General features: G+C 39.2%; 1 protein-coding gene across 8 annotated transcripts in view; it reads left to right on the top strand.

The window, feature by feature from the left end:
* LOC131356088 (adhesion G protein-coupled receptor L2-like) overlaps positions 1-26,349 on the top strand; it is a 133,970-nt gene that overhangs the window by 73,017 nt on the left and 34,604 nt on the right. For 6 of the 8 annotated variants that reach the window (XM_058394883.1, XM_058394885.1, XM_058394887.1 and 3 more), the window contains exons 6-13: positions 2,956-3,258; positions 4,804-4,907; positions 6,491-6,676; positions 8,224-8,262; positions 11,648-11,831; positions 19,120-19,242; positions 21,735-21,943; positions 22,054-22,227. In XM_058394883.1, coding sequence (XP_058250866.1) covers positions 2,956-3,258; positions 4,804-4,907; positions 6,491-6,676; positions 8,224-8,262; positions 11,648-11,831; positions 19,120-19,242; positions 21,735-21,943; positions 22,054-22,227 — 1,322 coding nt within the window. The remainder of the gene's footprint in view (positions 1-2,955; positions 3,259-4,803; positions 4,908-6,490; positions 6,677-8,223; positions 8,263-11,647; positions 11,832-19,119; positions 19,243-21,734; positions 21,944-22,053; positions 22,228-26,349) is intronic. The other 2 variants (XM_058394884.1, XM_058394886.1) reach the window with 1 other exon arrangement.

Raw genomic sequence — 26,349 nt, 5'->3', positions numbered from 1 at the left:
TCTAAAATATAGAAGTTTGTTAGCAAACTTGTTAAAAAACCTCCTGCTAAAGAGAAAGAGGTAACATCAAGTGAATTAGCTTGTAAGCTAGTATTGCTGTGTTTAGGCTAACTTTGCTGTTATATTGAATTTTTACGCTGCTCGAAAGATAACATCAGCTGAGCTAGTTCATTTCTGTGTTTAGGTAGATGGCTAGCTTTGCTAATGTTGCTTAAATTCATCTAAACTAAAGAGGCGATCATGTTTTACAGTGCACAGCTCTGATATCAGGAAATTGGACGAAAATGGATTCCTGAGTACCGTTTGCTCTCACTAGAGAACTTGCATTAAATTTAGCGAGGCAGCTTTTGGAGAATTGAACTTTTGAAATTCTATTCTGTTCCTTGAAAGAAAGACGTGTAACATGTCAGGTCCTTCAGTGTTAAGAATGAAAAATGGATGTAGTATGTGTCTGTTATTAAATGAAATATAGCAGTGAGAGAGGGAAAGCGAGCGAGCGAATGGAGTGTGTAAGTGAGGTAACAAACGTCAGCTTGCACTCACAGCTGTCTTATTTTATTTCATTGCAGGAATAAGTCAGTGAATAATCAGTAGTGTGTCATGACCCAGAGGGTTTGGATCGTTGCGTTCGAGCTTATTTGTCCGTCTCGGGTTGCTCAGGTTTTCTCGGTGCAGTGAGGGAGTGACTAGGGGAAATAATGAACTGCATATTTTACCGGAATGAAGAAACAAAAGAAAAGATGTTCCAGATTGGTGGCTTGGATCTCAGCCCGGCGTGCGTGCGTTCGCTCACAGGAAATGGAGATCCGTGTCCGATGATGGGTTGCCAGATATGTGATATTTCCTCTCCTGCCACATTCGCCTCCCCTCCCCCTTTTCTTCCCCTGTTGGCGTGGTGCACAGCGAGCTCTCTTTTCTAGCAAGCCCTCGTTCGAGTGGCCTCGTCTGCGTTCGGCCAACCCACAAACACATTTACACTTTTGCTGGCGTTATCATAGCAAAAAAGTGGGTTAGTGATCTGATAGAACTGTTCTCTCACACACTAAAACATACATCAAGGAGCTCCAACATGGCTTAAATATGCCGCATTGTTCTGTGAAGGCTTTTCCTTTCAGACATGTTTGAAGAAAGTGTGTTTATGTGTAATTTTTGAAATAAAAAAAATCCTGCAGATTTTGGATATTTCATTACTCTACAGACTTGCTCTTGACTTACTTTATTAAAGAATGAGGAGACTTGAGCAGAGAGAGAGAGAGAGAGAGAGAGAGAAGGGAATGGAAATATAGCTAATGTGAGAGAAAAGTGAAATGCAGTCAGGCTCAGATTTGTTTCTCGCCATTGACATTTAATCTGGCCAGAGTAACAAACAGCTCCTGTGAGGATGATACCCAAGCGAAGCGACGAGTCGGCATTTACTCTGAAGTGCAGAAAATGAAAGATGGGAACGCTTAGACATTTGCTTTGCTATCAGTTTTGTAGCAGAGACAAAAAAGAAGCAGCATTCTGGGTAGGTGGCAGACCTTTTATTTTTGAATTATCACTGTATCTGACAAGGAAGCAGTGCGAACAGTGCATTTCACACCAGCCGTTATCACACCGTCCTCAGCCCCTACAACACAGCACTCTACTATAGCACTGGAGACGTTTTTCAGAGGTTTTTTCCTTTTTTTAAAAAAGTCTGTGGTTCTCAAAGTGAGGTCTGTGAAGCAAAACCAGGGGTCCTTAATTTTTTTTTTTTTTGAAGTTACTGTATTTTGTTACAGTGGTAAAATAACAAGCCACCATCTGCAGGGTTATTAGCCGATTTGACTGCTCACTTGAACAGAATGGGTTTTAATTAAAACATCAGTAACCCAGGAAAATAAAGATAATTTTGATTAGATATTTTATTCATTTTTAAACAGGTGGATTATGTTAATAAAGTAAACATGTAATCAGGGCTTCGGCTTTATCTTCCTCTGTGTATCAAGAAACATTGCAAAATTTGCAGTAATTTCTGAGAGGAAAATAACAAGGGAAGATGCTACATGCTAACAGAAATAGCGCTCCAAGAATAGATAACTTGTTAGCAATCTTGGGTGCTAGTTTAAATAACAATATTTTTTAGCTAAATGGTGCTAGCCTGCTAACAAAACAGGTCTTTTTATTTCTCATCAAAAGCTTGTAGACATGGCTACTAGTTTGTTAGTTTATTTATTCATTAGTAAGTTTGTTAGCTAAAGAGAAAGAGGTGACATCAACTAGCTTGTAAGATAGTATTGCTGCGCTTAGGCAGATGGCTAACTTTGCTAATGTCACCATTATAATTAGTGAGTAAAATGCGTATTTTATGTGCTAAGCTATAACCGAAATTTGCTGCTAGAAAGATAACCTCAAGTGAGCTAGTGTTGAATTTCTTTGTTTAGGTCAAGGGCTAGCTTTGCTAATGCTGCTTTTATTTTGTGTGAGTAAAGCTAGTATTTTATATGCTAAGCTAAGGTGGAAATGAAATGGTTAGAAAGGTCACATTTTAAGATAGATAGTGTTAAAATATGGCTGTGTTTATCTTTGCTAATGTTGTTGCTTTATTATTTAAGTAAAGCTAGTATTGAATGTTCTAAGCTAAACTATAACCTAAAGTGAGAAAATGGCTGCTAGAGAGGTAACATAACAACTGCACTAGCTCATTTGCTTATTAGTGCTAGTGTTAGGCTATTGGCTAGCTTAACAAATGTTGCTCTTATTGTGTAATAAAGCTTGTATTTTATGTTCGAAGCTAAGGTGTAGCCTAAAGTCAGAAAATAGCTACACAAAAACAGTTTGAATGTTCAGTCAGCTGGATGTTACCCTCATAAAGGAACTCTTTCATTCTTAATCCATCTAGCAACCTGATGCTTCTGACTGGCTGACCACGTTTGAGCTGAATCGATATATCTCGCAGAGTACACCTGCTAACGTTCCTTAATCCTCCCACAGTCTCGACGCTAGCAGACGGGCTCACGTCGACGGCGTTCCCCAGAAGAACCACGACGATGGTGAGCACCAGCAGCAGCTCCACACATCGATTTCTGACCAACTCCACAATCACAGTCGACCCCAAACTGAGCCGAGGAGCTCACGAGCCTGCCGTGGACAACCCCGGCGCTGTAGATCCTACCAACGCTGGTCCTCTGACCCCCAGCAGACGTTTCTGTGAGAGCATTGAGATCAGAGACATCGTCTGGCCTCGTACACACAGGGGCGTCACCGTGGAGCGGCCGTGTCCCAAAGGGACCAGAGGTGTGTGTTTATGTGGATGTGTGTATGCCGTGTCAGATTACTGATTTAGATCGAGGTCAGACATGAAGAGGGTTGTGTTCGAATGGAACCGTGTGTGTGTGTGTCTGTGTGTGTGAATTGTGTATGGAGGAAAAAAAATCCCCCTACAGATCCACATTTCCCTCCAGGCCACAATTGACCGCCCAGGCTGAAATTAACTTCAGAGTTCATGCTACTCTAGGAGTTAATTTAGCACTGGTTATTTGCTGTTTATTTGTGTACGGAGTCATGTGATTAGTGTGTTGTGACAGCTTGTTTGTGGATTAGACGAGCATCTACACAGCTTGATTTGTTTCCCTGAGCCATTTGGAAATGGTTTTAGGAGAAAAGCGTGGCCTTGAGGCATTAATGAGGAGAGACAGACTGCACTATTATTCTGCTTAATTTGCATCTTCTTTTTCTGATTCTGCTTCCCTCCATTCCTCAGTGTGGTTCTTCATCAGGTTTTCATTCCATTCCAGTTTTTTTACATTGTGTTTAGGTTGTTTAACTGGGATCTGAACTCGAAACCTTCTCATTAGTAGATGAAATCCTTGATTCTGTCAGTATAACTTCTTTGGTTCTGTCTGTGGTTCCTCAACCTTCTCCCTTGAAGTTCTTTTCTCATTCTCCTCTTCATCTGGTTCTCACTATAGTTCCTCAACTTTCTCCAGCTTCTCTGCTTCCTCCGGTTCTCCACAATGTCTCCGTCCTTCTCATTACCTTATCTCATTATCTTCATCCTCTGGTGCGACACATTCTTCCTCTGCTTCTATCCACCTGTGATTCTCTCTGCTTCCTTCAAATGTCATCATAGTCTTCTTAGCTTTCTAAATCATTTCTCTCTCTGGTTCTCTTTCTATTACTTATTAGATTCTGTCCATCTTTTCCTTCTACATCTTTCCAACTTCCTTCTGTGCTTCTTTCCAAAGTTTCTGCCTGATTTGCAGCAGATTTGCTTGAACCATATCCAACAGATTAGCTTCTCCATCTTTTTCTGTCCATCCTCTCCACCTTCTCTAAATAATTCTCATTCATGCACACTCAGGTTCTCCTTAGGTTCTTCATCCGTTTCCTCGTCCTCATCTTTTCATTACACCTTCTTGCATTATGTCTCTGGCCCTTGTTCTCTCCACATTCTTCTTCTGTTTCTTTCCTCCATTCTACCCTGGTTCTCTTCCTCCTGGTTCTCCTCACATTCTCTTGTCCTTTCAGCTTCTTGTTCTGGTCTTATCTGTAGTTCTCTCTACATCTGTTTTTCTTTCTGGTTAACTTGTCCTTTTACTTCTTGCTCTTCCGTTTTACTTCTCTCTCAATGCTTTCCACAGCCTTTCCACCCTCTACGTCTGCTAGTCATCTGGTTCTCTTTACCTTCTCTCTGTACGTCTTGTCTCGTCAACAACAGGAACTGGCTCCCCAATCAGTTCTCTTTAACCTTTGCCTCTGGTTTGCGGTTTTCACTTTCTCTCTCTGTCACTTCTCTCCGTGGGTCATGTCACCTTCTTTTCCTGGTTTCTCCACACACAGGTATTGCCTCATACCTCTGTACAGCTGTGAGTGGTACGTGGAACCCGAAAGGACCAGATCTCAGCAACTGTACGTCCCACTGGGTCACACAGGTGGCACAAAAGGTCAGTATCAGGTTCAAACAATGTTTTAAAATGAAAACAAATTATTTTAGCAAATAACTCATTTCTATTATTGTCTAATTGGCAGACTATTTCTCTTGTTTTAACAAAAAAGACAGCAAATTTCAAACCAAAAATGAAATGTAATTAATTACACTTCCGAAGCTTTTGATTACGTTTATTTTTCATCATCAATGGCTGTAATTAGTCAAGGTACAAAAACAGTAAGAGATGAAAGCACATACCTGAAAATACAAAACGCACACAAATAATCAAAGCGTAAATAAGCGGCGGCGTGAGCGAATGAGGTTTCAAAGCTTACACGAGGTAAATGAATGTGGAGCAGCTGCTTTCTGGTTTGTGCTTCACTCTTCAATTCTTCATTCCTGAACTTAACAGATAACCACAGCTGTGGAGAAACTAGACAGAAATAAGCAAATCCTGCCTCTGACTGGTAGTTTGGTTTGGTTTGGTTGCTTTTTTTATTATTATTATTATTTTTTTGTGGTTTTCAATAGTAGCCTTGACAGAATATCTGTTCTTGATCAAAAAAATAGCTTAAAATTAAATTTGCAAAATAAACAAAAAATAGTTTCTGTCTTACTTGTAGCCAATATATAGATACTTAATATACTTAATAGACACAACATAATATTTCAATTAATATTGTCTTAAAATGTTTATTTATTTTTTGTAAACATGTCCACAGAAGATATTATTTTAACATTTTATTTTTGCATTTCAATAACATGATTTAATTTTGTCTTTAATATTACAACATAAACACTGTATAGACATTCAATTGATTTATATTACAAAATTTTATTTATTTATTTATTTATTTATTTATTTTATAAAATGTAATATATATACAAAAATAAAAAAAATAAATAAAAAAATGAAAAATATATTAGAAAAAAAAAACTCACCTACACATACAAATCATACATATTTACATTATTATGATTTTATTTTTATTTTTATGCCTATTCCAAACTTCAGCTGAAAGCAGTGTTTGTGTTTCAGCCTAAGTAATTCTCATACTGTTTCTTGAAGATGTTTCTGAACCAATTAAAAGCCGGCTTTGTCTCTGTTTTAAATTGTCCTTGAATAATAAGTGCTTACTGAGTAATACATGGTGTTGGGATTTGATAACGATGAAATATGAGACATCTCGGACCGAATTCTTTCATCGCCTTCGCGAGCCGAGGGATTCTGAACAAGCCTCGCTTTTCTGTCCGAGCCACTTTTTGAGCCATAGCATCATTTTATCCACCTCCACATCGATATATATATGTGAAACATGTTATTTTGTGTTTGTGTGTGGACAGCGTTTTAGCAACACCCTCTGATTAATGTGTTGTGAATAGCAGCTCCCAGCCAGTCACGCCACATTCATTTCCCTTCAACAACTAACAATTACCTCTTCAGTTTATTTCCCCCAAAAAGATTTACTCACAACCCAAATTTGGGCTGCAAAGTTTATCAACATGGTTCTCTCGCTTGCTCTGCCAGTCGCCTGCGTTCAATCTGCTGTGTAATTTGTGTCCCTTGTAATCACGCATTTTGGCTCTAAATTGGGGCAGATCCGGAGCGGAGAGAACGCGGCGAATCTGGCCAATGAGCTGGCGCGTCATACGCACGGCCCTGTGTTCGCCGGCGACGTCAGCTCCAGCGTCAGGCTCATGGAGCAGCTGGTGGACATCCTGGACGCACAGCTTCAGGAGTTCAGGCCCAGCGAGAAGGACTCGGCCGGACGCAGCTTCAACAAGGTACAGCAGGTTAACGTGTTCTTTCTTCCGTGTCATATTTTGTCTAATATCCAGTTCGTGATCAGGAATAATAGCGCGGCATTATGTTGCAGTGTTTTGTTTTTTGGGCAATTTTCAGTGCTATTACATATAACTAGACCTCCAATTGCACATTTATGTTCTCACATGATATATGGGTGCAGATCAGCTGCTTGTTTTGCATTACCCCCTCAGTTCTCACCAGAACCTTTTCGAGCTTGGTACGATTGTAAATTTGTGGATTTCCTGATCTCAATTGCCTCTGCCGTTCCCAGAGCTCATTTTCCTGCCACTGTGGAATTCCTGAAACGTTTAGCAGACCCGGTGGAATTCCTGAACAACCATCTGCCTGTGCATATTTGCTTTTTTTTTTTTTTGACAATTCCCTTTTTCTTTTCTCGTTTTGAAAGTGCTTATCTTGTCTAGGTGATAGAGAAGAGAAGGACACTCCCTCCTGTCTGCCTGTCAGTAATCCAGCCCCAGGGTTTTTTTTTTTTTTCCTTCTTCTTCTTCTTCTTCTCCCCCCTGAATATGTTCCAGCTCAGCTCCCCTGTAATTATGGGGTTAGCGCATCTGACTCACCTGGCACTACAGATGTAAAAGCCGCCACTAGTGTTTAGAAACCATTTTAAAAAAAATGAAAATAAAATAAAGAGCCGGGTAGAAGCCGGGCCCTTTAGGAAGGTAATATGCAGCCAAGTATTTGCTGAAGGAGGAATTTCCGCAGAAGAGGCTCGACTGGAGGCCCCCACGAGGCCGTTCATCTCCCACACAAAGGATTGTGGGATGGCGAGGTGGTGGACTTACTCCGCCTCGAGGCTGTCACAGGTGCTGCTGTAAGCGCTGCCGGTGTTAAAGAAATGAACTCGGTGTAATTCTGCACGGAGAAGAAATTCCCTTTCATGCCGAAGCGTTCCCTGTCTTCCATCTCTCCTTCTTAATGCCATGCAAGGAGCGATGATTGGGGGGGTGGGGCAGTAGGTGGAGGGAGGAAGAGTGGGATACAGGGTGTGTGTGGGTGTGTATTGGGGGGGGCTTTTTTTTGATGAAATGACTATCGGCGGCACTGAAACCTTCATATCGCCAGATAGCACAATTATCCTGACCATCAAATACAAATGACCTCCTCCAGCTTGAATGCATTGAGTTTAATGGATTTTCTAGCACGGTCCAGTACTTGCGTCTCTATATCCCCCCCCCCCACCACCACCACCCTTTCCCTCCTCTCCTCTCCCCGCTCCTCGCTCCCTACCTCTCTCTACAACTCAACTCAGCAGTCCTGGTGTTTTGGTTATGTAAGCTAGTTAGGTATTCAAAAGACACTTTTAATTGAAAGAGGAGGGCGATGTGGGGTAGCACGGTGCTCTCGCAGTGTGACGCTTCTCCCGCGCGACGTCTGATTGCATCGTCGAGACGAAACGCTTGATTGTGTGCAGGAATGTGGTGCCTTGATGTTCCTTTGATGGCACAGGACCTGGTTTTGTAGCTTCTAACGTCTTCTAACTGTGTGTGTGTGTGTTTCTTCAAAGCGCCAAAAGCGAGAAAAGACGTGCAGGGCCTATATGAAGGTATGTGCACAATATAATCCAGGCTCACTGCATGTAGCTGTAGTGTCTGTCTCTCTGTCTGGCCATCTGGCTGGCTGTCTGGCTGCCTGTCAGTCTGTCTGTCTGTCTCTCTGTCTGTCTGTCTGTCTGTTTCTGCAGGAAGCTCTCTGCTGGAATCTGACTCATTCTTTAGCCACTTATTAGTAGTGTCTCTGCCTTTGTCTGCTTGGCTCCTGGCTTTTTTCCCTACACTTTTCATCCCCCATTCTCTCTCTCTCTCTCTCTCTCTCTCTCTGCTCCCTGCTTGCTTCTCGCTCTTGCTCCTTACCTTTTATCTCTGTTCCCCTCCCCCTCAATCCCCTGCTCTCTCCTTCCCACTTGTACTCCCTTGCTCTTTGTTTCTTGCTCTTTCACTCTTTCTCTCCTTCTCTCTCTCTCTCTGTGCCAGCATTCCCTTTGCCTTTTTCCCCCTCATTCTGCTTCTGTCTTGTGCTTCCAATTTTTTTTCACCTTTTCTCTCTCCCCTCGGTGTTTCCTCTCTTACCCACCTGTTTCTCCATCCAGCCCTGCCTGATCTCCTCGGCGACCACTTGTTCTCTCCTTCTCTTTCTTTTCTTCCTCTCGCGCCTCCTTTTTCTCTCAGCACAGGAACATTGTAAGAGTAATTGCCTTCCCGCGGCCGTAATTGCACCATCCCCGTCTGCCAACAGCGTGATCAAAGTGGCTGCTTGCTCGCTTTTTCACCCACTTCAACTTTTCAGCACTCGCCGATCGTCCTGCGTTCTCATGGCCGCATTCGATTGTTTGACGGATTCTGAGAATTTATGTTCATATCTGAAGCATTTCCCGTTTTCCGGAGTGTGTTGTTTTTTGTTGTTTTTTTTGGGGGGTGGGGGGGTTGCCTCTGAAAGAACACAAACACTGCAGAAAGCAGTCTGGTGTCACGTGAGCCTTTTTCTAACTGGGGTTTATTCATGTGATGCCGTTTTTTTCTCTATTTCCCTTTTGTCTGCTGAGAGAAATAGGGCGAGCAAGAGAGAGAGAGAGAGCGAGGGAAAGAGAAAGAGAGAGAGACGGGCCGATTCGCTTTGGCGTGCCAGCTTCCCCAAATGTGTGCTATGATCTCTGTCTCAAAGTCCCTCTCCATTCATACGGCTGTGTTAGTGTTGACAAACCTTCTTCAGATTAAGAATGCACTGAGCGCTCGCTTCTGACGCCGTAAACACTTCTGCGAGTCCGCAGAAGCACCCGGGTTTCTTCCGTTTGCGAATTAATGAGCAACTTTTTTTCACAGGTTATACAACCAGCAGGTCGAACGGTGTGTTTACCTGCACATTAATAACACGATCATTAGCTGATTTCACCTCTCGCTGGAGTTCTGCTGTGGGTGGAACAGCACGGTAAATTCAGTTGTGGACCAGAGAACTGAATTAACATTATATGTTTATATCAATGCGCTCTAATGTGTCCTAACACACTAGGGTTTCCATAGAAACAGCTTAAACACCGACTTGTACTTGTACGATGGACTCGGGAAATAAACATGTTTACATCTTCCATATGTTAACATTTCTCATAAGGACTACATTTATTTCGAGAGGCTAAAAAGGGGTTAAAAGGGAACTAGCTTGTTTTGCAGACATAACTATAAATGGATAAAAAGTCTATAAAAAAAGTGCTGCTGTATAAGAGAAACAAAACACTTGGTGATGTTGTTACAGGAATGTTACGGCCCCAAATTGTTTAAATCTATCCTTAGACATCGAATTAAAAGCTTCATCCCATTCCAAGAAATTCTTGAACAGGTTTGTGGGGCAGATCTGGAAAAAATTGTGGAGTTTAAAGGCAGGAATTTCCACCACAATGATGGAATAATCTATAATAATTTATTGTAAAAAATGTATTTATTTATATATTTGCTTGCTTTATTTATTTATTTATTTATTTATTTATTTATTTATTTATTTATTTATTTATTTATTTAAGAATGGCATTTTAAGTGTTGTCAAGAAACATGAACCGTGAGAGTCTTTTAATAAATAAATAAATAAATAAATAAATAAATCCCTAAAAAATACCAATATTTTAACAATAAGTTGAACAATAAGAATCTTGTGCAAAGTTTTCCTTTGGTAAGTATGGGGTGTAACCACAGATGTTAATTAATACTATTATTATTAGTAGTAGTAGTAGTAGTAGTAGTAGTATTTATTTTGAACATTTTTAACAACAACAATAATAATAATAATAATAATAATAATAATAATAATAATAGTAATAATAATGTTTTATTTATGTTTGCTTTCCAATTTTGGAAAAGAAACTGTCTGAAACAAATGATCAGTAAATGGACATACAAAGCTGTTGGTCATCTAATGTAATGTTTATATATTTAGATGTTTTTATGATCTCATGCTGTGATCTGAGAGATTTCTCAGTAAAACTTTAAAACTTTACTCGATCAAATTATTGCCAAAATCTGGGCAGTGGATTTAAAGAAGCTAAACAGACTTGTGTCTAAGATGAAGGCGAATTCTGCGAGACGAAACACACAGCTATATAATTACACTGAGTGTTGAGGCTAAAGAGGCTGAAGAGCTTGGTGTAAAGATGACCTAGCCGCTCTTAAAGCTGTTTTATCTGCAGCAAATCATGAAGTCCAGAGTGGAAATTCAACGAGCCTCTGCTGAGCTTTATTCCCTGCCTCTTTAATAGCACGCCTGGAGTGACACTGCCCTGTAAGTGGCCGGTATGTGATGTCGGGAGCCGTCCACAGCCTCTTTAAACCGGGCGGAGAGTAGCGTTGGGATTGTTTAATTCAGTTAGCGCTGCGCTCCAGGCTTCAGGAAATGAAAAGCTTGCGATTAGGAGTGAGAAAGCGAAGGTGAACATGTCGTTTTCCTCCAGTCCGCCGGGCTTCTGCGAACAGATTCCTCTGCCTGATAAACCTCCTAGCTCCTTTCCCCACCTCCTTCCCTCCCTCTACAGGAAAAAGCATACATTTTCAGGGCACTGTGGTCAGATCCTGTTATGGAATGTAGTCCTAATTGGTCTCTGGAAAACAAGAGCTCTGTAGGGATAAGGAGGTAAAGAAGAATGCTCCATTGAGTTGAAAAATATCAGGCTAAGTTTTTTTTTCTGGTTGGAATTTGAAATAATAAACCATGCCGATGGTTAAACGACAAAGCGTACACACAACACTCAAACACTGGACCTTGTTTGTGCCAAATACCCGTGCAAATTCCCTCAGCCCCTTCCTCCCTGCTCCTGCTCGCCTGTCATGAGTCTCATTAGCTTCTGTTACACTTCCCTGGCCTGCCTTTATTTTATGTATAGACCCTTTTTTTTTTCTTTTCCAAAGTCACATTCCAGCTGTCCATCACCGCTCTGGTTTTCCTGATTGCAGGCCATTGTGGACACGGTGGACAACCTCCTGAGACCAGAAGCGCTGAAGTCGTGGGAGGACATGAACTCGACGGAGCAGACGCACACGGCCACCATGCTGCTGGACACACTGGAGGAAGGAGCCTTCGTCCTCGCAGACAACCTGATCGAGCCGGCCGTCGTCAAAGTGCCTGCGGAGAACATAAGTGAGTGTCTGAGAGAGAGAGAGAGAGAGAGAGAGAGAGAGAGAGAGAGAGATGGTGATGAGGCTTCTGGGTGAGAGATGAGAGCTTTCTGTCAGCACCACGCTTAATAGCCCTGTTATACAGCACTGATTATGAAAGATGGAGTTTTGTCAGCGTCTCAGTCTGGGCATGAAGGAGACTTCTAACATTTGTGAAAAGCCAATTTGGCATAAACAGATAGATGGATGGATGGATGGATGAATAGATAGATAGATAGATAGATAGATAGATAGATAGATAGATAGATAGATAGATAGATAGATAGATAGATAGATAGATAGATAGATAGATAGATAGATAGATAGATAGATAGAGTTTGGGATGGATGGATGAATGAAAGGTAGATGGACGGATGGATGGATGGATGGATAAGAGATAAATGAATGGATGATGGATAGAATGATAGGTGGATGGATGGATAAAAGGTAGAGAGATGGATAGATAGATAGATAGATAGATAGATAGATAGATAGATAGATAGATAGATAGATAGATAGATAGATAGATAGATAGATAGAGGTGTAAATAGAAAATAACTGTATAGACAGATGGATGGATGGATGGATGGATGGATGGATGGATTAGAGATGGATGAATGGATGATGGATAGAATGATAGGTAGATGGATGGATGACAGACAGACAGACAGACAGACAGACAGACAGACAGACAGACAGATAGATAGATAGATAGATAGATAGATAGATAGATAGATAGATAGATAGATAGATAGATAGATAGAGGTGTAAATAGAAAATAACTGTATCTTTCAGATGTAACAGCAGCATATCAGTTTTATGTGAAAACAGCAGCGTAATTCTAGTTGTAAACAATTCTGGTGAAATTCTATGCAGTAGAATTCGTCTGCACTTTGTCTTTACGTAGTAAATGAGTGTAACGTCACAGCTGGACGTCTGACCCGTGACTGCTATTAAAAAGCCTATCAAATTACAGCTATGTAATTATAAGGTGTAGAAGCTTAAAGGCGAGCACGGCTTCCTGTCAGGAAGTTCCACACAGCCAGAGGAAAGAGTAAATGATATGTTTGCGCGTGTTTTTTCGTCTGCATGTGATGCGAACAGCAGATTTCTCCCGGTGCTCCCGTCGCCTGCAGCCGTCCAAATTAGCCGACTTTTTACTTTGAATTCAGCTTTGAACACGAGGTCTAAAAGCTCATGCCAACTCTGTCCGTTCTCCAGATCTGTGCTGATTTAAAGGGATATGGAGTACGTGGTGTATGATGAGTGTATGGCTCACTGAAACACACACAGCCTCCAGCACACACACACTGCTGAGAACCAAACAGATTGTGATAGTGAACACTCCGAGGGCTCGAAATATCTCATCCAAATGTGCTGCGGAATTATTCATAATAATAATAATAATAATAATAATAATAATAATAATAATAATAATAATTTTTTTTCAGAATATTGAACTATACATTCAAGTTATTTGTGTTTTTTTTCCCTACTTTTCTGAAAAAGAGTGATTCTGTGATCCATTTAGACTTTTATTTCTAAAATAAAATTATGAAAAAAATAAATGTCATATTTATATTAAAAAATGACATTTTTATATTTAAATTTATGAAATGCAATTGTAAGTAAATACGTTTAATATTTATATTAAAATTAGAATTTCATATTAAAATTGATAAAATAAAAATTCTGAAAAAAATATATATTTAAACTTCAATTTTTATATTTATATTTATAAAATAAAATTCTGACAAAAAAAATATATATAATATATTTATATTTAAACTTCAAATTTTATATTTAAATTTATAAAATAAAACTCTGAAAAAATACTAAATCATAATAATGTTTTCCATTACATTACATTACATCTAAGAATAAAATGCATCTAAGCATTTCAATACTTTGAAAAATAAAAAAAAGAATTTAACAAAAATTATAAAATTAAGAAAATCATTTAAAAAAATATAAATATATATATAGTTTTTATTTTTAAAGTGTTCTTGGCTGTGTTTTGCCCTGAAACAAGTTTGAAACTTAGCATAGCATTAGCAAATAAACAACAATCTTTAATAATAAACATCAATGATAAGTTCATTTTCATGACAGGGCTGTACACTCAAAGTGATCTTACAATTTGATGACAGAAAAGTGTAGAAAATGAATGTTCAAGCTCTTCTTCTTCCCCTGAGAAATTTCGGATGAAGTCACTTCCTGTTGAACATGTGACTGGTGGAATATTCCACATGTGATTGTGTTCAGGTAGCGCCATGGAGGGTTTGTGAAGTGAAACGCATTTTTCGGGAGCTGTAACGGACGACTGGTGGAAAATATGGTTTCTCGCTTGAGATTTTCAGCAGATTCCGACATTAATGGAAAAATAATGTGTTTTTTTGGAAGAGATTTAATGATTGTTTTTCACAATAAAGTGCAGTTATACAGAATGGAAGCAGTGACAGGCGAAAAATACTGGGATTTTGGGGGTTTTTTGGTAGATTTTTAGGTTAGATTTAATTCATTAATAATAATAATAATAATAATAATAATAATAATAATAATTAAAAAATAATGAAAATAATAATAGATTATATATAAAAATATATATTATTATATATATATATAATTCATTTTATTAAGCTGAATTATACACATAGGACTTTTTAAACTACACATTTTTGTGTGTCTAGAATGTCTTCTTTTACCTTTTGCCTTTACTCTGTGTGTGTGTGTGTGTGTGTGTGTGTGTGTAAATGTAATTTTACTGAAGCACAAATGGCACTTCAAAGGATTTTTTCGGAAGCGCAAAAACAAAACAAAACAAACCAAAAGGAAACCAGGGATTTTTGAAGCAATTTGATGCAACAAAACAGAGTATTTTCCTTTTCCTACCTAATCACAACGATCCAAATCTGAAACCAACACAAAGCCTTTTTCAGTTACATCTTATTCATGAAGCTGTAACTAATTTCAATAGTCAGTAATTCATTTATGCTGGGTTTTTTTTTTTTTGGTTTGAAATATCCCCACTGATCCTCTGTGTGTTTGATTTCTGTGTGACTTCATTATCATCACCAGTGCATTCATATCGGTCAGCTCACACGCTCAGGTGTCATTCCCCCAGCCCCCCCTCCAGCTTGTCATGGCTTTGCTTTTAACCTCTCCTCAATGGCCTTCCACCTTTTTACATTTCAGAGGGGAAACCCAGGTTCCCGTGCGCTCGGAGCGCGTACACCTGCTGCTCACTCGCCTCTTTTAGAGCTAAAGGAAGCGTGCGGCTGGTGTAGATATCAGGATGTTAAAAGCAGACCTGTCCACTATTGGGAAAGCAGATGTGAGAAAGAGTTACTGTCCTCTCGTGTGACACAGAAGCATAGAAGTCAGAAAGTAAAGAAAAAGAAGGTTATTTTTAATAAGAATAAAAGCATCCTTTCATCGTAGAACAGTTTCCTTGCTGCCTTTTAATTTTGAGTTCATTTTTGATTATGTATGTATTTATTTATTTATTTTTTACTTTCACAGTAGTATTTTATTCTCTGCTGGATTTTGATCCATTTTTCTTTGTTTGCTTCGTTTTTTTTCCCCCTTTATTTCTCAACCACCTACAAGTATGCTTATTTTATTTAATGTAATTTAATTCAATTCATTTTTTTTATTTGTTTGTTTGTTTCTTGTGCTATTTCTTTTTTTTATTTATTGTATCCTTTCTTTTACACTTCTAACCTCTGCGTCTGCTTTGTTTATTTATTTGCTGCATTTAGTTTTTTTTTTTTTTTTTTAATTTTTTTATTTTACATTAATTTGTTTATTTCGTCATTTATTTATTTTTTTATTTTTTTACATTAATAACCTCAGCATTTCCCAATCGTCCTTCTTGTTATTATTTATTTCTTTGGTTTATATAGTTTTTTTTTGTTTATTTTATTTTACATTCATTTGTTTATTTTGTCTTTTTTTTTTTACATTTATAACCTCAGCATTTCCCAATCCTCCTCCATTTTATTATTTATTTCTTTAGTTTTTTATTTATTTTATTTTACATTATTATTTTTTTGTCATTTATTTTTCTTACATTAATAACCACAGCATTTTTCATATCCTCCTGCTGTTTATTATTTATTTCGTTTCCTTATTTAGGTTTTTATTTATTTTGTTTTACATTCATTTGTTAATTTTGTCTTTTTATCTTTATTTTTTTTACATGAATAATATCAGCATTTCTCAATCCTCCTCCTGTTTGTTTATTTACTTATTTGCCTTATTTAGTTTATTTAAGCAGTTTTTTTTCCCCACCTCATTCCAAGATGTTCTTTATTAGTATGTGCTGGTTTTAAGATGGAATGTGATTTGAAGTCTGTATGGTGAGCAGGATAAACAGTTATTAAGTTTTAAAGAAGACGCATGATGTGTTAACAACAGAAATGCAGCAGTGTGGCGGCTGGAAGAGAAAAACACTTCTTAAATAATAGAGCCGCTTTATTTTCAGCCCTCGCTCTTTTAATAACTACTTCCCTGTTTTGGCAAGTGTTGAAAACAGCATTAATCTCGTTTACACACTAGGGTATTTTTTTTTTCTCCTCCTCCGGCTGCAGACGCACCTCGCACGCCCTGTTTCAGTCCGTCCTCGCTTTGAGAGACGTAAGATGTGGTTAGCGATGCAGCCCAGTGCCTGCCGGCTCCACGGCTGACAGAAAGTGCCCTGGAGCATATTAGGAAAACTTTTTTTTTTGCCACTCCGTCTCCGTCTCTCACCGGTAATTAGCATAATTTAACTCAACCGCAACACAAGGCAACTGCTCGAGGGCTGAAGGAAATAGATGGAGTGGATACGTGCTGCCGGAAGAAAAGGAAGAAAGATAGAAGGGCCAAAAAAGGTCCCTTATTTCCAAGTGTCAGAAATACAAGTTGGGGATAGAGAGAGAGAGAGAGAGAGAGAGACTGGAGGAAAAACAAAAAGAAAAAGAGAGTGTGTCTGGAGGAATGTACACAAGAGAGAGACAGAGAGAGAGAGAGTGTCTGAAGGAATGTGCACATGAGAGAGAGAGAGTCTGAAGGAAAGCATGAAAGAGAGAGACAGTCTGGAGAAAAAATTGAGAGAGAGAGAGAGAGAGAGAGAGAGAGAGAGTCTAAAGGAAAGCATGAGAGAGAGTTTCTGGAGGAAAAGATGAGAGAGAGAGAGAGTGTCTGGAGGAATGTACATGAGAGCGACAGAAAGAGAGTCTGAAAGAATGCATGAGGGAGAGAGAGAGAGAGTGTGTGTGTTTGGAGGAAAGCATGAGAATGAGAGAGAATGAAAGAAAGCAAGAGAGATAGAGAGTCTGGGGAAAAAACAAGAGAGAATGAGAGAGAATTTAGAGGAAAAAACAAGAGAGAGAGAGTGTCTGGAGGAATGTACACAAGAGAGAGAGAGTCTCAAGGAAAGCGTGAGAGAGAGACAGTCTGGGGAAAAAACAAGAGAGACAGAGAGAGGGTCTGGAGGAAAAACAAGATCGAGAGAGAGAGTGAGAGAGAGACAAAATGTACATGAGAGAGACAGAAAGAGGGTCTGGAGGAAAAACAAGATCGAGAGAGAGAGTGAGAGAGAGACAAAATGTACATGAGAGAGACAGAAAGAGGGTCTGGAGGAAAAACAAGATAGAGAGAGAGAGTGAGAGAGATACAAAATGTACATGAGAGAGACAGAGAGAGGGTCTGGAGGAAAAACGAGAGAGAGTGAGAGTGCGAGAGAGACAGAATGTACATGAGAGAGACAGAGAGAGAGTCTGAAGGAAAGCATGAGAGAAAGAGTGTGTCTGGAGGAACGTACACGAGAAAGACAGAGAGAGAGCAGGAATGCATGAGAGAGAGAGTCTGGAGGAAAAAATGATAGAGACAGAGAGAGAGACTGAGGAGTCTGAAGGAAAGCATGAGAGAGAGAGTCTGGAGGAAAAGAGAGAGAGAGAGTCTGGAGGAAAAGAGAGAGAGTTCTCGCTAATACTGACGTCTGACCTCGGTGTGTTTTCACACATCAAAGCGAGCTCAGAAAGGAAGTCTGAATGGATTCAGAGCTGCTCTCCGTCGGGGCCCTAAAGGCGCAGCTGAAGACACAAACCTATCAGCAGCCACAGGAGGAATCACAGTAAAAGTCTAGTGATAGGTTTGATCCTGGCTATATTTGACATTCACACACTGTGTACTCTGGTGTACTTTGTGTACTTTCTTTTTTTTCCCCCTCTTTCACTGGTTCCGCTCCCATGATAGGTAAACGCTGCGTATCTTTCTTTTCAGCAGCACAATGCGGGGATTGTGGCTGGAGGATAAAGCGGGTCAGCAGTCGGCGTTCCAGAGCCTCGTTTTTACCACAAAGTGGCATAAACAGATCGTTTTAATACCGTTATTCTGACATTTTCCTCCCAGTCAGCAGCTTTGCGTTGAAGTTATAGCTCGGGTCTGTAGAGAAGGTACACATTAAATCCAGCTAATGGACACGGGGGTGGAGCTTCGACAAATATATATATATATATATATATATATATATATATATATATATATATACATACACATATATATATATATATATATATATATATATATATATATATATATATATATATATATAGATAGATAGATAGATAGATAGATAGATAGATAGATAGATAGATAGATAGATATTTAATATTTTATACATTTTATGTACATTTCCCTATGTGAATTTGAAAGATATTGCTATGGATATAAATATATATGTATGTTCAGTGCAATATCCAGTTTAATTCTGTTTTATTGTCACAAAACAGATTTCCAGAAATATATATCAGATTGGACAATAGGAAGTGATGATACACTGCAGCAGAATAGGGACGTCTCAAATTTTTGCTCCAAATTTGCTTCAATTTAGATGCAAGAGTCTTGTTCGGTTCAGTGTGTCATGTATCTTGAGGCTGTATCCTAGCCATTCTTTGGGGGGAAAAAAAGAGAAAAATATGTAGTATTTTTTTATAAATTTATTTTTTATAAATAATTTTTTAATTTTTTTTTTTTTTTAATTAAACAAATATTTTTTTGTTTATTTTAAAACATGATTTATTATTTAAATATTATTTATTTATTTTGAAATATTTTCATATATAATTGCAGTCCTATGTCCCATCTTTAGTTTAGTCAAGTTTAGAAAATTATAAAAATAGAATCGTGTATCCAATCATTATTTTCTATGGATTATAAAATCTAAAATGTTGCCTGTAATGATAATCCCTGAAACGCCTGTCTTGTTCGTCTCTTCTTTCCCGCAGTGTTGGACGTGTACGTGTTGAGCACAGATGGCCACGTTCAGGATTTCAGGTTTCCGCAGACGAGCAAAGGAGGCGCCACCATCCAGCTCCCTGCCAACACGGTCAAATTAAACAGCAAGAGCGGTGGGTGAAATAAAATTGAGCCATGGCTCAGATTCAGACGCTCAAAGCTCCAGAGAACAGCTCCAAAGTCTGTGATTGCTTCCTAATTAGGTTAATGTTGCTCTTGTGGGACACAAGCAGCAAAACAAATAGTGAAAAGTGTTTTTTTTTCCCCCAGAAATCTTTAAGTCTTATCTTTGGGAAAGGTTGTGTAAGGGTCACAGAAGAGTGGTGTTATTCACAGCATCCTTTAGATTCAACTGATACGATTTGTTAGCATAAACATGCTTTGTTGATCTCTGCATGAAGGAATGCGAGAGCTAGCATGAGAAAGTTGACCTAGCTAAAACGTAGACAGTTGTGATTGTGCGGGTTTGTAAATGTAGGGCAGGATCTCATTGTTTAAGCCTTCAGTCATGAGTTTAAGTTCCACTTAAGCAATGAAGTCTTGAACAGAGCATGTCAATCAAAAGTGTTTATTAGTATCCCAGGCCACACCCACCTGGCCTTATTCCAAATCTGTCGAAGTTGAACTGGTTCTCAAGTCATCACATCTCGTCAAGTCATTAAGTCTCACATACCTAGACTTTCAGGTCTGGACTCCATAGTGGCTTTTATTGGCTAAGGATAAAAGCCCATCAGGCTGTCTGACTGACATGTCAAACAACCAATCACAGCTGGTTTTGTTCAGCATCATGGTTAGGAGCGTGAAAATATCCCTGAAAAACAGACCATAGGTTGTTCATTTAAGAAAGTGGTGTAAATGAATACCAAGACCTTCATATATATTTGGAAAATCCAGCGTTTAGCTGATACCCCTAAACGTTCATTGTCACACATGTAAACACGACGACTTCCTTCTTCCATGAGGGAAGTAGAGCTGTTAAAAAATCCTCTAGAATCCAACCAATCAGATGACGACTTTGACCCTCCTGAACTCTTTCCAGTTTTGTCTGCAATATGAATCAGACATTCATCCAACGGTTTGTGGGTGTGACGTCTAAAACTGAGACTAACATGCAGCGTCTGAAATGCTGGAAAAGATCCAAAAAAAAAGATGAATTCCTGTCTGTCACAAAGTTCGAGAGCCCAACTATAAGAAAGAGTAAATATATTAAACTAAAAAAAAAAATATTACACCAACGTGGAAATGTTTTCGTTTGCTATTTTTTTTTAATCTTGCCTTGCCATCTTCCTTCAAAGATGGTGTTGTATAAGGATTTGCTCACATAGTGAATCTCCCTCTTTGATCAAACTGTTGGATAGCTACATGACACAGCAAAACAGATATGTGAAGATGTCAAAATTTTCACCGTGGAAAGAGTTTCATCAGGACAGCTTTGCTAGCACCCTTACAAAACGCTTTAAATATTTTACACTATACATTCTGGGATGTATGAAACCCCTCAAATTGCGACAACTGGTGTAACGTGAGCCAGAGATTGTTGAATATGTTGTCACACAAAGTAGAGATTATGTATTGGCCTTTGTTTGTTTGTTTTGGGAACAGCGTCCCGAAGAAGTAGAGCTCTGCAGCGTCGAGTGAAATTTCATCCCCATATAAAGCATGACGAACGGGTTCGGCTGTCCGAGCGACGACAGGGTGTGAGCGCTAGGCTGCTAAATCAACTCGGCAAAAGTAAAACCAGTACACATCCCTTCCTCAAGACTGTAATTCAAGACGTTAATCCTCCAGTGTGTGTGGTGTAATGAAGAATTAAACTGGATTATGATCCTACCAGTGCAAAGACCTCACAGCAGTCGGGGATCATGTGTATCGTCACTGAGACCTGCTGTGTGATGGTATACTGATATCGCAGGAGAACATGATGAGGAAGTCTAAAATAGTTATAGCGTCAGCGTCATTTCCAGTCACATCTCATGAAATATGGAATATTTCAGTCAGCATGTAATAAGGATTTAAAGATGACTGTAATATAAAAGTTATTTCATACTTTTTTTATATCTAAAATAAAACAATTACTGAGACTGATTGTTCAGAGGAGTGACGTTTTCAGCTGCGATCCGTATCACGTGTTGATTTTATTTATTATATTAATGCTCTTTTGTTCTGATAGGTTATTGTGTAACAACTAATATACAGAAATGGTTGAGGCTGCACTTTATCCGAGACTAATAATCAGTAGGTTAAAATTAGGACATTATTTAACAAAGATTTCTCTTTGGAAATGAAATGATGTTTACGGAAGGAGTCTCCAGTGCCAATACTTTGTAACAGCCACTGGAAAGTCGTACATGTTCTTGTGGTTTCTTGTCGAACTGTGGTTTCTTGGGGACAAGCTGCACTTTTCTTTATTTTGTTGATCTTAAGCAATAACAGGAAGTAAATTGGACATTCCACAACATTAAAAATCTGATATCTTATTGTTTAATTGGTCCTTGACAAGTTGGTGTAATGTATCGGGCAGCATCACCCCCACGACCTTCCTTGATGTGTTTCTTCCTAACATGACCTGCACTGGATTTCACCAGCATCTCTTCCTTCACTACAGGTGTTACAAAGCTGGTCTTTGTCCTGTATAAACACCTCGGGCGCTTTTTGACCACGGAGAACGCCACCCTCATGCTGATGAACGAAGGAGGAGTAGTGAGGAACCACACTCTCACCGTCAACTCCCACATCCTGTCTGCCTCCATCAACAAGGAGTCCAGTCGCATCTTCGTGTCCGAGCCTGTCGTCTTCACACTCGAGCACCTGGATGTAAGTAGATTGTAACAGTGTGGTGAGTCGTCATAGCGTAGGACAGTATTTTTGTATGCTGTACTAAGCCTAAAGTGTGTATTGATTGTGATCTTCTGGTTGCTTTTCAGACTGAGAACTACTTCAACCCGAACTGCTCATTCTGGAACTACTCGGAGAGGAGCATGATGGGATATTGGTCCACTCAGGGATGCAAGCTCCTCGGGACTAATAAGACACATACCACCTGCTCGTGTAGTCACCTCACCAACTTTGCTATCCTCATGGCCCACCGAGGACACGTGGTAATGCAACGCTGGCATGGTTTCGCCACCTCAGCTCTTACACATGCTGCCCATCAGATAACTGCTCTTACCTGTACTCTTAGAAGTGAAAGGTTCCTCAAGTCTTAGGTTTCTATTCAGAACCTTATCTGAAGAAAAGCTTCTGTTGTGAGATTATAAATAAAGTGTCTCCCTGAGTGAAACTAACCAAGAACTTAGAAAACCTTCTGATTTAAACAGTTTTTAATAACAGAGTAGATCACTACCATTTTTTGCAGGAATCTTTTGGAACTCGGTCTGAGCCTGAGAACTGTCTCATATTTTGGCTAATGTGAAGGCCATATGGCTAAAGGGTTGACAGTGTACCTCCCTGTGTCTGAGGGTCTAGAGCGTACCTCATGAGGTTTCTTGATGAGTTCTTTTTATAGTTAATGCTTCCTAAAGGGATTCTATCTGGAACCCTGTCTGATAGAAAAGACAGAATCCGGTCTGTTACACATAAAACCTTTCTCCAGAGGGACAACCTTAAGAAGTCAAGGGCTGGGTCTCAGACTGAAACACTGACAATCCTTTTCCCACTGGCCTGGAGCCTGCGCTTGTGATGGAACTCGGTCTAGGCTGGAAAACTGTTCTGTTGTTTGGCCAATATGGTAGCGCAATGATAACCAAGGACTGATGTTGTCAGAGACCCTGGAAACTAAGGTGTACACTCTTAGGAAAAGTGGCTCTGCAAAGGTCTTTAGCAAAGCAGGACTAGCCTTTCAAATGGGTTCTACTTGCCAAACTTTTTGAAAGGGAAACCAGATATGGAAGGGATCTGTATGGAAACTTTGCCCCAGATGATGGAGAAAAGAAATTGACCGTATAAATATCTAGGTTCAGATCGTGACCATAGTGTTATAACGTTTTATCTGGTTTGACAATGAATGCGAAATAGAAGCTAAGGTCATGTTGAGTATTAATAAAAGAATCTACCAATTAATATGGCTGAACAAACATGTGGTTTTTGAGCAAACATGGTCTTCTACCAAGATGTCCTTAACTCACAATGTTGTTGTTATACACATTGTATACACACAACATACGGAGAGGGTTTGCATGTCTTCCATCTTCAAACAAACACCGTTTAAACTCGTATAAACATCTTTAGATTAGACGCCAGTTCTGGCACCGGCCTCGTTGTCTGTGGTAAAACCTTGTGATTGATGCAACAGGCCCAGTGATTAAACCGGAGGCAGATGCTAACAGTCTGACTATCACAAAAATGAAATGAGGGATGGAAGGCATTAAAACCTCATTGCTGTTAAGAGTACAAGTGCCACATCTGATGCAGGAGTAGGAAACCTGCTACAGGGTTGAACCCGTGTTTACGGCTTGTGGCTAAAATCCAGCTAGGACACATGTTCCTACAGCAACTTTCATCACCGTTGAGCACAGCCTCGAGGACGCTTTGCGCACTGGGAGCCATATTTCAGGGAGCAATAGAATTAGAGCAGGATTACAAGTTTAATAGCATAAGCAGCTAGCATTTAGCCAGTAATAAATGTGGAAACATGGGGTTTGTGGTGAAGATAATTACAGGTCTTGCCCCATGAACTTTACCCCATCCATAGCTTGATGCTAGCAGTAACGTTAAGCATGGTAATAATCCATTCAGAGGCTTCGGGAAGTGAGCAGTGCCACCCCTACGCTGAGCTCGGGTCACAAATTTAATAATACCTGAAGTAAAATATCCGAATTTCTCGAATGGAATTAGCTCGGAGAAATGATTAACTCGGAACATATTATTCTGAACCTTTCTTCAGATGGTTTTGCTTTTTCATACAGAAGTCATTTTCTTTTCCTGCATTGGATTTATCTTTCCTTTGTACTAGTCCACTGCGGTATCTCTTTTAACTGACAATATTTATTTGATTAGGCCGCACAGGGTACTGATTAGCTAAATGATTTATTCATGTATGGCACTGCTCTCATTTGCAGTGTTCAAGCAACGTGACCTTTTCAGCCTTCAAAGAAAGTCAGACGAATCTTTGTTGGTCATAGTGGGTAGTTTGATCCTGTCATGGTAAATGACCATCAGTGATGGCAAATGATTGTAAATGACTGAAAACAGCAGCCCATGCTGTCATGCTAAATTATCATCATCGTTGAGCCTTAGCAAGGAAGTGGGTGTTAGCAGTGATCGAGTGGATTGTGGGTCTTTGGCAGCGATGGTTTGGAAGGTAACCATTAGCAGGGACGCGGGTGGAATGTTGGCGTTGACATTAAAGATGACGGTGCGTAATACAAGTGTTAATGTCGATATAGCGGTATGTAGGTGTTAGCTTGAAGGCACAGGAATGTGAGAGGCGTGGGGGAGTGTGAGAGTTCGTAGCAAGAGTACTGTCAGTACAAGCGTTAGAATCAGATCTGTGATTGTAAGTGAATTGTTAGCTGTGACAGGGAGCAGTGAAGAAGCAGCATCTGTGAGTGCGAACAAGAACAGAGTGTGGTTGTTGACACTGACAGTTCAATGAGACAGCAGGTTAGCATACTTGCAGGGTGAACGAGTGTGTTTACATCTCTGTTAGGTAAAACCATCACAGACCTCCCTGTTTAACAATGTGGAATTAGCCAAAATATGATATGGAGAAATGCATGTTCAGCCATTTTAACTTACTATATTAAGTCAGCCGATGAAATAGCATCCTCACAATAAGGACATCTTTAAATCTAGCAAGGAATAAAAAATGTTAGTTGCTAGCAAAGGTAACTATTTTAGCAAGCTGCCAAGATAAATAATGCCATATTAGTAAACTAGACTAGACTAGTAAAGTAATACATTTACGTTGGATATAGAGAAAAATAAACTAGACTTCAAAACTTGCAAGTAAAATGTTTGCAAGACAGCCAGGAAAGTAAACTAGACTAGCAAACTAGCAGGTAATATGTTTATGTTAGATATTGAGCAAAGACTAGGACATTAGCTAGTAGACAGTCAGCAAAGTAAACTAGATTGGCAAACTAGCAAGAAAACTCTTTGCTAGACAGTCAGCAATGTAAAGAAGACTAGCAAACTAGCAAGTAAAATCTTTGCTAGACAGTCAGCAATGTAAAGTAGACTAGCAAACTAGCAAGTAAAATCTTTGCTAGACAGTGAGCAAAGTAAAGTAGACTAGCAAACTAGCAAGTAAAATCTTTGCTAGACAGCCAAGAAGGTAAATTAGCAAGTAATACATTTATGTTAGATATTGAGCAAAGTTATGTAGACTAACCAGTATGTAAAATGCTTACTAGACAGCTAGGAAAGTAAACTAGACTAGACTCGCAAACTAGCCAGTAACAGTTTGCAGTTTATGTTTAATATCTAGCAAAGTTCACTAGATCTAAAATAATTCCATCTTAGCTAGCTGTCAAGTTAAATTACACTAGCAAGGAGTCAAGGCAAATAAGTTAATGTTATGTTACCCAGAGGTTGTGAGGTTAGAAGAATAATTCCTGTAAATATTCATAGCTAGCAATGAAAAAAAAAGGGTCCAGAATCCTGTATGATGAACTTGTTCGTATGGATTTGTATTTTTAATCTGATGAATCATCTCACACTGCAATTAAATATATGAAATGGCTGGAGTGCGTAACTGTATACTGAAGAAGAAGGATGTTTTCTGGTTGATGAACAGGAGATAATTGTGTTTGTGTGCAGACTGAGTCGCTCAATGACTGGACATTCATGAAGCAGAAAAAAATAAGAATAATAATAACCCTGGTACATAATCAGTTTGCCCAGAGCACCTGAGCTACTGATTCATTGACCCTTGCTGTCTAATGTTTGTGAGTCATGTTAGCAATAGCTGGGCTTTAAAAGCTTTGCTAGTCCTTTTATAAAAGCAAGCCATCTCTGGTATATAAAAGCTAGTCTCTTTAATGGATTGTACTGTACACATTAGCAGCACATCACCTTATATCATAGAAATGCTTTCTTTCTTAAAAGTTATACTAACAATTTTCTACATGTTGTAATATTTATCGATGATAAACTAAAAGATTGTTGAGTTTTAAATATGGAACCAATGTTGTACCTTTTAGCGCACTAAATATTGTTATACAAATCTACAAAATGAAGAAAATCTCTTTTCGTATCCTATTCCGATGTCTTTACCGTAG

Source organism: Hemibagrus wyckioides, linkage group LG07 (assembly GCF_019097595.1).
Source record: "Hemibagrus wyckioides isolate EC202008001 linkage group LG07, SWU_Hwy_1.0, whole genome shotgun sequence".
In the NCBI taxonomy this organism is placed as follows: domain Eukaryota; kingdom Metazoa; phylum Chordata; class Actinopteri; order Siluriformes; family Bagridae; genus Hemibagrus; species Hemibagrus wyckioides.
Note: the sequence above shows the minus strand (reverse complement) of the source record. Positions and strands in the feature narration are given on the sequence as shown.